Genomic DNA, 12,657 nt, shown 5'->3' on the forward strand with positions numbered 1-12,657 from the left:
TTGTAGATTGACATATTAACTGAATATACGAAATTCGACCAAGAATGAACTTAATGTAGCAGACTTTAAAGTCGTTATTTTCTTGAATTATTTTACATTAACCGGTTAACCAACCACGCATTACGGTTACACTATTTACAACTTTATTAATATAGCAGTAGAGCATATTTATAAAGGAAGGTTATAGGATTGGGTTTCATGATATAAGCGGTGTTGAAAGTGATTTTATAAGTTCCTCAAAGATACGCGATTTGTAAATATAAGAATTATAATCATCTTATGGTAAAAATTCAAGGTTGATTGTCTGTCTGATGCGTCTGTCTGTTTGTCAGCGATAAACTCAAAAACTACCGAATGGAATTTCACACGGTTTTTACCAATGGACGGAGGGATTCATGAGTATATAATTAATTAATGATTTGTATGTAAAACATAGCCAGCCGAGATGAACTTGATGATGAAAAGATGAGAAGAACGCGTGAATCTTAACCGATTTTTTTGAATTTTCATGTGCTTATTTTGTGATTATAATTCATCTCGTTATATACGGTGAAGGAAAACATCGTGAGGAAACCTGCATGTGTCTAATTTCATTGAAATTCTGCCACATGTGCATTCCACCAACCCGCATTGGAGCAGCGTGGTGGAATAAGCTCTATACCTTCACCTCAAAAAAAAAAGGGAGACGAGGCCTTACCCCGCAGTGGGATATTCACAGGCTATTACTGTACTGTATGTATGACCCTTATTCAATTGCGAAATCGGGTCGGGTATCTAGTACATCATAAAAATTTACTTTAACCTCGATTTTATTAGTATAATTTAGTTTATATAATATTATACTAGCAATATCCGTCTGACACTGTTTTATATAATAATAATAATGATAATAATAATAGTAGTCCTCCGGATCGACTTCGGTCACGGCGGCTGATCTTAAGAGAGATTAGCCAACTGCGCAGGACATTATAGTTCACAAATGTGTGCGCAAACACAAGTGCACTCTCTATTCCCTAACTCTCATAATCCGACTTACACTTCCAACTTCCAGACTCCTGGCTACTATTGAGAATTTTCGACAGAAAATCTTTATAACATTTTATTGACCCGACCTGGGATTTGAACCCGTTTGGATTTACGGCCTTACATGTAGCCGCTAGATTAACGAGGCAGTCCTAGTAGGCTGTTTTATATATATATTTTTATAACCAATTGTTATAGCGATTTCATTATCTATCTCATTCATGCGAACTAGATTTGACCGAACAGTGATTCATTGACCTGTTAAGTTTTCATATTTTGAAGCAACAGTAATGAGCAGATATGTAAAATTTAATATCATGTGCAATGCACGCGAATTTTAGCTCCTGCTATTTAAATTAAAAATGAAGTTTTGTGTAGTTTTATCAATTCGACTTGTAATACCTAGCCCCTTGTATTAAATTTCAAATGAATATCCTTTTATTTATTTATTTACTAAGATTCTAGGAGTAATTGCACCAATACAACATTGAAAAAAAAACACTTATAGCTTAATACTACATATATTACTACATATATACCTCATGCAATGAAAAAGGAGATATTGCTTACATTATAAAGCATTTTTTTTTTTAATTTTTTTTTTTTTTATAGAATAGGAAGGCGGACGAGCATATGGGCCACCTGATGGTAAGTGGTCACCAAACGCCCTTAGACATTGGCGTTGTAAGAAATGTCAACCATCGCTTACATAGCCAATGCGCCACCAACCTTGGGAACTAAGATTTTATGTCCCTTGTGCCTGTAATTACACTGGCTCACTCATCCTTCAAACCGGACACAACACACACAACAATAACAAGTACTGCTGTTTTGCGGTAGAATATCTGATGAGTGGGTGGTACCTACCCAGACGAGCTTGCACAAAGCTCTACCACCAGTAAATTACATTTGCATATTTTAACATATTATGAAGAAAAAAAAGTTACAGAAAAAAATAAAATAAAGGCAATAGGGTATTCAAAAAGAAATGAAAATTTGAAATTGTTTAATCTATTGGTACTCCAAGTAATAATTCTATCCCTTTTTATTATATAGCTTTTTATTCATCAAAATATACAGTATGTCGCAAACTCGGTACAAAATATTAATACAGCTTAATTTAACTAGTAATAGTTAAAATACACTTATATTATTTGCATATATCGTTAGTATTTAGATAAATTTCAATAATTATTATCCACATTAATTTTCACAAAACTTAATTTGTTTGTTGTTTCGACGATTTCATTATGTTAACATTAGCATGTCGGTGATTCGAAGCCAAGAGTCTATCCCCAACGATAAACAAGCGCAACGCGCCTAAAGAAGTTTTCATTTCAATAAAAGAATTTAATAAATATTATTGCCCAAATATTATTTCTAAGGAGAAGTTCTTTTTGATTTCGATTCTCATTTGTCATCCTTTACGAGTCTCAGTCCTGCCAGAGCTCGAGACCTTCCTGGTGGGTGATCTTAGAGTTCGAATACTTACTGGCGTCATAGTAATGCACTTATATACATCTAAAATAAAATTACACCTTGGGTATGAAACGAACGCATCCAGAGAATAATAAATAATTATAATGAAAAATATGTAATCAAAACTAAAATGCTGTCGTTCTCAAAATCGTTGACAAATTTTTGAATATAATGATAAGTGACACGAGCGTTTATTACGTTCACACATAATTCATCTCACTATAATAATAGTAATACTAATTACATTACAATGCCGTGTGTGTAACAAGATAATCAAATATTATAAACTAATAAGGCCCGCGGCCTCGCGAGCGTGGAACTCTGTTTGTGATGAAATTCCTTTAAAATCTACAATTTGAACTGATTGATAATCATAATATATACATATAAAATATTTAAATTATCACGTAGCGGCGATTGTCTAAGGTAAAAAATGGTTTGTTTGGTTTTGGTAACTCGCGAATAGATATATAATTTTAAAAAGAGGCTGCTTAAAATCACAGATAGACAGAATAACATCAAACGTTATTGAAGATAACGTTTTCAAATCTGGGTACCGACTGAGTTTTCATGTTCTCAATTAGTAATAATTCACCTCGTGTTCAGCGTTGAAGGAAAAGATCGTGAGTACACATGTATTAGATAATGTCCTGCCATTTGTGCACCCATCAACCTATTATGGAGCTGCGTGGTGGTGTAAGTTCCAAGACTTCAACGGGTTGTTTATTAAAACAAACAAAAAATTTTGAATAATTTATTTTTTAATAAAACAATAAAAACAAAAATAAATAGAGATCAAATCAGCCAATAAAATAAAATAATGGCAAATAAATAAAAAAATATATTAATTTCTTGAGATATCTAATAAGTGAAAGCATTATGTCTGTCCGTATATATAGGTCACTAAGTGGTGGTTAGTGTAAAATAAATGTGTTTCAAATGAACAATGTGTATTGTAATTGTCAGTAAAATAAATAAATTGTTTTAAAGCAACGTGCTCTAGTGGCCTACCACTAGACCTATCTTTAATTGGTGTACTTCTCGTCTACAAACTTATCAGTAGTTCCAAGCAGGCATACTATGTTGAGAGATTCCAATTGGAATGGTGAGTGAGCCAGTGTATGTACAGGTAAACAGGACGTAACATCTTAGGCTCTTTTAAAGCTGACGTCTTTCAGTTGCTTATGCGTGCCAGCTTGCACCAATCGCTGTGCATATTGTATATGCATATTGTGCTGGCTCGGTCTCAACTGGTCATTGGCTGAAAGACCCATCACCACTAGTAGATAACTAACAGGTTCGTGTAATCAAAGGAGGGTCCAATAAAAAGTGACCACTCACCATCATCTGACAATTTGCCAAAATGAAAACAATATAAAGAAATTTAAATGACTTTGCATATAAGAAAATATATGTGTGGTTCCCTTAATCATATTTAATTATAAATATTAGATGAATATGACTTAAGTCAGTTTTAGGATACATACAGACGTACTTCAATCATTATATTTAAATGACTGTGATGTTTGGATTGACCCTTAATGAGTTGTTAATATTAATTTATATTTAATGACTCAATTAGAAATGCATCTTAATTTTCAGATTTAATTGTTCTTTATTACTAATTATAGTGTATTTTATTATATAGACATATTTTTTACATTCTTATCACCCGGCTATATCGCAGCGGAGCGAATATATAATAATCTTAAATAGATCAACTATTGGGTATTTGAATGTTGTTCTTCGTCATAAATGGATAAATATAATAATAAAAAAGTTATTCATATATATAGTTGGAAGCTTTCTCGCGTAAAAGGCTTGACGATTTTTATTTATATGATTAAGTGTTCTATTTATAAAAATATTATTTCTTTTATAATGCATTTATTCCTCCTCTCGACATCATCAGCACGTTGAAATTATAACGTAACAAATGTTCTTAGCGCGTAATGTGTTTTTTAAAAATTTTAATCAACTAAATTTTAGTTACTAAATTAAATAGAAAAAATCCGATGGTGTTCAATATTATTTACGAAGAAATATTAAGCAATATAAAAATAAATATATATTACATTCAAATACACAAATGAGTATCGTTAGATTAGTATTTTTAAATGTCATAGCATATGACGTCATGAGCCACGATCGCCATATTGCAATTGCTATGGTTATCGTTTGGCCTTTATTTCTTATATATATAATCGATAATTATTAACATTCATAATAACATATCACAATATAAAATTTTACAAAAAGTACTAACGGTTTGTTTTTTTTTACATAACATTGGTCCCGTACAATATACTAATATTAAGTTAAAATAGACAGTCAAGCATTCATTGCACTATAATAATATAACTTTTAAAACTAACGGCCAATTGTACGAAACGTTAACTGTCAGATTCATTAGAAATATTAATTGTTGTAAATAATATCAAAAGTCTATAAAATTAGGAGTTGGACTGAGAACTTCTTTAATCCAGCTAGCGGTAATCTTCACGTTATGGTATATACCAGGTTGGTGGTCTACGCCACAACCGAAGCCAGCTGACGTGATACCCACTAAGTAATACCTCCCGCTGTCCAGGACTATTAGAGGACCTCCAGAGTCACCTAGAAAGTTATAAGAATAATATTGCATATATGTATATTTTCGCTCCCTTAGTTCCCAAGGTTGGTGGCGCATTGGCGATGGAAGGTATGATTAGTTTTCCTTACAGTACCATGTCTATAGGCATTGGTGACTATTTAACATCAGGCTCCCATTTCCAGTTGGCCTTCCCCTTTTTTAAATAAACATGTAAAATTAATATGTTCATATGATAAATATGGCTTACCCAGACAAGCATCTTGGTGACCATCGGAATGCCCAGCGCATATCATCTCAGAGTGGATTTCTACCAAGATTTGCTTGCTTTGGTGCCAATTTATACATTGTTCAGTGCCTGGAAAAGTAAAGCAAGCAAATACTTGAAAAAGTTATGTATTAGAAGTTTTAATAGAACAAAGATATGTATACTCGTATATAATATCATATTGGTAATCATTGCGTATCCATAAACTCTTGTAATGCTCAAGGAAATGCTTCTCATTCTTTAGTTAAATAAACTCTATGTCCCATTGCTGGGCTAAGGTCTGTTTGAGGAGATAGTTTAAACGGTTTGTAAAGGGTTGATGGATAAACATGTGGAAGATTTTCATCCGACACATGCAGGTTTCTAGATGACGTCTTCCTTCACCGTCGAGCACGAGATTAATTGCGCTTAAGGATATGAAATTTTAGCGCTTGTGCAAATTTAAACCCGCAATATTCCTTTAAGATTTTCATTCACCATCTCAGCTTTTAAGTCAAATTAGAAACAGCCTGTTAATGTCCCACTGCTGGTCTAAGGCCTCCTCTCCATTTTGAGGAGAAGGTTTGGAGCTTATTCCACCACACTGCTCCAATGCGGGTTGGTAGAATACACATGTGGCAGAATTTCAATGAAATTAAACACATGCATGTTTCCTCACGATGTTTTCCTTCACATTCAAATCAATCAATCAATCAACAGCCAATCGTTGTCCACTGCTGAACATAGGCCTCTCCCAAGGTGCGCCAAAGCTCCCTGTCCTCCGCCTTCCGCATCCAGTTGGTGCCCGCCACCTTCTTAAGGTCGTCGGTCCACATTCAAGCACGAGATGAATTATAAACACAAATTAAGTACATGAATATTCAGTGGTTGCCCGGGTTTGAACCCACAATCATCGGTTAAGATTCACGCGTTCTAACCACTAGGCCATCTCGGCTGATCTTAATCGTTAATTTTTTTTATAGCGTAAACACGGCTTATGTGTGTATTGAAGGAGATATTTATTTAAAAAGTATATGAGATACATAAAAATGTACTATTTAAGGTAGTACCCGAAATAGAACCGAGATATATTTTTCGTCAAGTTAAAAAAACGTCACTAATAAGATACTTACTCAAAATAGGAACGGTTGCAGACCTCAATAAGTTCGTGCCAGTATGACCATTACTAGCATCAGTTTTCCCCCATCCGGCTATCACTCCTGACTTCCCACGTAACTCTAGGTCCACATCTGGCAAACATATTGGCAATATGTGGCTCGTATAGGTGATCGGCCTTGATAGCTTGAGAAGTGCAATATCGTATCTATCTGGTTGAGTCATTCGAAATTGGAATAGAGGATGCAAAATCTTCTGAGCAACCCTGCAAAATTAGACTATGTCTATTACCTAATAAAAAATAAATTATATTACTTAGGCAGACTGAGAAGTAAGCCACCTGATGGTAAGTTACCAACACCCATAGACATTGGCACTGTAAGAAATATTAACATCTTAAACGCACCATATCCTTTATGCTTTTAGTTATACAGGTTCACGGGCTCAAACCGGGACACAACAATACTACGTTTACTGTTTGGCGGTAGCAAATATGATCAGTGGGTGGTACCTACTCAGACGTGCTTTCGCAAAGCCCCACCACGAACTAAATCTAAGGCACGTGAGGAAGCATAATACACTAATTATTATCGGTTGGAGAAGACACCGGAATTGGATGGATTTTACAAATATTTATTTTGAAAGATCCAATGTAAATAATCTAATTGAATATATACCCAAGCTTTCTAGCAGTGTGAGTGCCAGCGGTCGTGTCCAGGGCTCCAAGCCACACAGCGATATCACGAGGCCGAGCACGCGAGACGCAATGCGCAGCTGTCGCGACAAACCATCGCGATACTGAAATTAATTATCACAAAAAAATCAGAAATTTAAAATTGAAAAATAAAAAATAATTCTCAACCGCAAACAACTGATTTGCTGATAATATAATATGAAAAAGCAATTAAAAACTACACAATTTATTAGAGGATAGCTCACTCAATACACCACCGCACTGGAACTCCGATATTCTGACATGAGCTTGCCATGGAAACTCAGCAAACCTCGCTTCTCTGCCCCCAATAATCCTTTTCTGTAATATTCTCGTCGATGGAAGACCGCAATCGACCTGGAAGAGGAGATTAAGAATCTGTTTATTTTTTAGCATTATTAAATCTTATCATCTCATCTCACGTTAAGAAAACATTAATTAATAAGGCGTATTATATATTTTTTTAATTAATTAATTAATTAGGAGGCCAACGTTATATGTTAAGAAATACACTTTATTATTGTTTATATAAAAATAGTGTTACAAAATGTATACCAATTTGTATATTAATGTATGCGATGGTTAACATTTCTTACAATACCAATGTCTATGGGCGTTGGTGACCACTTACCATCAGGTGGCCCATATGCTCGCCCGCCTTTCTATTCTATAAAAAAAACATAATAGTCAGAAAAAGGGCAACTACTGAATTTCTTACCAGTTCTTCTCGATAGGATCTACATTCCGAATTGATAGTAACTTTAGATTTAATTTAATCGTGCTAGGGACTTAACGAAAAGTATTTTGTATCGTACGTATATTTCACACATTCACCACGATTTTATTTTTTTTATATGCCCCGGGATGGCAAATGACTCTACTTTACCTGATGGTAAGTGGTAGTAGAGTCCAAACGCGACGACGGCCAGTACAGTCGGGAAGATGCGATTCGTTAGCAAATCAGTACAACTTATTATTTTAAGGTTTTTAATTTGAATTATATTTTATTACCGTTCATTGCGTTTTTGCATAAGTCGGATGAAAATCTACCACATGTGGACTAACCCGTATTTTAGAAGCTTTCAGGAATAAACTTTAAACCTTCTCTAAAGAAGAAAAAGCATTAACCTATTAGTGGCACATTTAAAGACTTACTTACAAATCTAGACACACGGTAGCGTATCAGGCCAAAGCCAAGCTAACAGAACTGACGAGCAGCACTGTGTGTAATATTACACGAACCATTTGGAACCACTTTTGACCCTCTTATAACTCAAAAACTATTTTACATAAACATGTCAAATTTAGCTCATGTATTGAGGACCTGCGAGATACATATGTGCTCCAAATTTCATAAACACACCTCAAACGGTTTTTTAGATATTAATTGACCTATAGATCAAAACTCTAACCTCTATTGACTTAGAAAGTTCAAATTTGGCATCCACATGGCTCAGACTTTAGGCTTCAATATATTAAGTAACAGCCTATAAAAGTCCCACTGCTGAGCTAAGGCCTCCTCTCCCTTTTTGAGGAGAATGTTTGGAGCTTATTCCACCACGCTGCTCCAATGCGAGTTGGTACAATATATTATTCTAAGTTATAAGAAAAAATGATATTTTAAGTTGTTATAAAACATTTTATATTATTGTAAATAAATTTCAGGACTGACCATTGAACTTGGCACCCATTTAGATCTTACTTCTTTTGTCGTTGAACTTGGCTCTCATTTCACATTTATGTTTTTGATGGGATATATTATTAATTTCAATTTGTACCTTATATTTGAAGTATATTTATACCTGACTGACATCATCGTCAACTCTTCGCCGGAAGACGTTGGTGGGTACCACGTTTCGTTGTGGAACCTGACGCAACTTTGGCGGGACAACCTTATATTCGTACCTCCAGTCTGCAGAAGGTATCCTGAAATTGATTAAGAAGTTCTGTATTCTATTAAATAGCTTGTATTAAATGAATAAATTGTGGATTAAGTATAATATTTTTGCTTAGTGATATGCTATTTATTTTTAAACAATTTTAGTAGTCCGCCATTTTGCATCGATGTTACGGCATACCCGCAAAACCTAGATTTTAAAGTTGAAAACGATGTTTTACAAAAACATTAGGTATTTAAATAAAAATCATTATACAAACGGTAATTTTTATAAATACAACGTACGTCTAATTTCTCACACATTATTTTGTAATTATTTACTACGAATTAATTAACGCGATAATTATATCACACAATATACTATATACTATATATAAACAAAGACACACACTTAGTTGTAATATTCTCAGGGATTTGATGCAATCCTTGTTCTGGTCGTAATACCAATAATAAAGTACAATCGTAAAAATATATAATCATTATGATTACAATTGATATGCTTCAATTCTACAGTAACGCCAAAAGAGTTTGTAAAAGCTCACATACGTATTATCAAAGTCATTCCTCAAAGGCTCAGCTGCCACACAGCAGGAGAACAGCCAGCCGCTACCACATCCCTTCACCCTGATTCCGCCTCGAAGCCAGCAAGTGAGAGACAATGTGCAAGGTCTCACTTCTGTGCCGATGTTGCACGAGCTGGGGTAGCCGAGGAAGGAAGCCAGCACGCGACTCGTTAGACCTGGAAAATAAGTTACCATATTTTATTTATATTTTGCAAAAAGATATATATATATATAATTTTATTTTCGTCTCAGAATCCCTGGAATTTTACGGTGCCCAATGATTATCACCCAAATTAAAAAAAATCTCTATTTCGAACTGTATAAAGTTAATCCTTTACATTGTTCAATTAAGAAAAGAAATTGAAAAAACATAAAAACCAAATTTTCATAAACAATAATCTTACTTTCTCCATGAGTCACCCCAATTACGTTCAAAATCATAAACGTTATTAACATCCTTCCAGTCACCCGCCATCTTGTTTTAGGCCGCCATTTTGTGATATTAAAAACATTTTTTCTTTTCTTTAACACTTTGTCTGTATGTGAGTTTCTATTGCTAGTTCTATCATTTCCATAGTTTAGAAAATATATCCATGTGTCATCGTGGTTCACCGTCGACATAATGAAGGTTTTTTATGGTGTTCGGACATAGCGTGAATTGTAACTGGCCGGTCAATATGAAATGGTTTCTGAAACAAATAATATTAAAAAATAGATATTAATAGAATGAACGGTGAATTTGCTTAATGTTTAATAAGTAACTTTTGGCATTACATAAAAAAATAGCGGTAGCTTAATTTATTTTGTTAACGACGATTTAAATTGGTAATTTTTTATTTAAGTTTTTAATCCGAGTTTTATACAAATAATGTTTAAAAACAATATATACTTGCTACTAACAGAGAAAGTGTTTTTCATTGGGCTATAATTACATAAGGTCACTTATACTCTATACGAAAATAACAGCTGTATTTTTGTTGCATTAAAGTGCGCAAATTGTATTAAAATAAATCCACTTTATTCGTTTAGACTTACAAGCATTTTTGTCATTTACAAGATTAAATTAAATTTAAAATTAGGCTCATAATACAACTTATATCGAAAGCAACCAGTAAAAAAACTCAATTGTTACGCTTTTTTTATAGTATAGCTAGGCAATGATTTGGTCTAGTCATTAACAATTTCACCTCATGACTCATTTACGTCTTACCGAGGAGAGAGCCGAAATGGCAGTGATTAAAACGTGTGAATCTTAACAGATGATCGTAGGTTCAAACCCGGGCAAGCACCGCTGAATTTTCATCTGCTTAATTTGTGCTTATAATTCATCTCGTGCTGGACGGTAAAGGAAAACATCGTGAGGAAACCTGCATGTGTCTAATTTCATTGAAATTATGCCACGTGTGTATTCTACCAACCCGCATTGGAGCAGCGAGGTAGAAAAAGCTCCAAACCTTCTCTTCAAAAAGGAAAAGAAGCCCTTAGCCCAGCAGTGGGACATTAATAGGTTGTTACTGTACCGCCTATTGTTGTCTGCCTACTTATAGGCGGACAAGCATACAGAGGCGGACCACCTGTTGATAAGTGGCGATTTAGACATTGAGGATATATCATATATTATAAATTTCTAATTACACAGTTATTACAGCTGAGATTGCTTAACCAGTTATTCTCATGTCTGAGGTATCTTTCCGAAACGATGGTAGATTTTTGACAATATATAAGTAAGTCTAATGCTTCTACTCATATACACTATAATGACTGAATTTATCTTTTGAAAGAAATACACTTTTATTAATAACAATAGACAAATTTGAAAATAAATAATAATAATAATCCATTCACACAACATTAATAATAATAATAATATCCCGGGACAATTTACACACACGACTATCTATTCCCAAATTAAGCTTGTATATACTATTTTTCTTTTGTAAATACATACTTATATAGATAATTACACCCAGACTCAGGATAAACAGGCATGTCCATGCACACAAATATCTATCCTGGGTAGGAATCGAACCCACAACCTTCGGCGTGAAAGGCCAGCATCCGCCAACCACGTCAACCGGCTCCTCAACATTATACGTGATATAATGTTGTTTGGCAAACGGAGCCAGTTCAGTACAGCTGAGTCACGGCACTCGTTTTTAGCTGGTCTGATTTACCTTTTAATGACTAGCTTCTACATTATCATATTATTTGTTAAATATAAATAACTAGTTTTCGCCCGCAGCTTCGCCCGCGTGTTAAGGGGTAGGGGCAGGTATTAAGTAAAAAAGTGTAGCCTAAATAAAAGTATAGATAAAACCTATGCCCTTCGTTGGTGTTTAAGCTTGCTTCATACAAAGTTTTGTCAAAATAGGTTCATTGGTTTATATTTGAAAACGTACAGACAGAGTTACTTTCGCATTTATAATATTAGTATAGAAAATAATAAAGAAAAACATCACATTTTTTTTGGACGCATAGAATGAGGTTCTTTAATTCCATGGTTAAAGGCTGTATATATATATATAAACAAAATGTAATCTGATCATAACATAGAGCCTACTTAAGGCTTCTTACACTTAATGCGAGCGAAAGCGTCTCTCGCATCGTTGGTTTTTTGGGGCGTAACGTCTTCGAGAAAATAAGTGGAAATAATGAAAAATATAAAAATTGAGACGACGAGAAAATTATTAATTATCATATAACATATTGAATTCACAAAAATTAAAGTACGTTAATAAAAAATAAAAATGTATTAGAATATAATATTCATGAAGGTACATTCCGTCACGGTAGCATACGCGAGCGATTCCGGGGCGCCCCTCGTTAAGAAGGAAAGGGTACCGCTGGTTTTTTAGTGGATATCCCGATGTTCAACGCGCACTCGGAGCCTTGGACACCGGCGAGTCCCACATACCCCCACTGTTCCCGTGGGGGAAACGCGTAATGCGTTTTTCCAGCATTAAAAAAAGGCTCTAGTACATTTGAATACAACAAGCACCGAGCTTATTCTATCACGCTGCTTATGCACAT

The 12,657-nt window shown here is 34.3% G+C and overlaps 1 protein-coding gene across 1 annotated transcript; it reads right to left on the minus strand.

Annotated features, from left to right (window-relative positions):
• Positions 1 to 4,939: 4,939 nt before the first annotated feature.
• LOC126779026 (serine proteinase stubble) lies at positions 4,940 to 10,248 on the minus strand. Its single transcript, XM_050502775.1, has 8 exons — positions 10,032 to 10,248; positions 9,611 to 9,803; positions 8,970 to 9,093; positions 7,395 to 7,524; positions 7,133 to 7,253; positions 6,473 to 6,720; positions 5,343 to 5,450; positions 4,940 to 5,118 (listed from the first exon to the last, which is right to left on the minus strand). Exons 1-8 carry the CDS (start codon positions 10,246 to 10,248, stop codon positions 4,940 to 4,942), a joined length of 1,320 nt encoding a protein of 439 aa, XP_050358732.1.
• Positions 10,249 to 12,657: the final 2,409 nt, after the last annotated feature.

Source organism: Nymphalis io, chromosome 28 (assembly GCF_905147045.1).
Source record: "Nymphalis io chromosome 28, ilAglIoxx1.1, whole genome shotgun sequence".
Taxonomy (NCBI): Eukaryota; Metazoa; Arthropoda; class Insecta; order Lepidoptera; family Nymphalidae; genus Nymphalis; species Nymphalis io.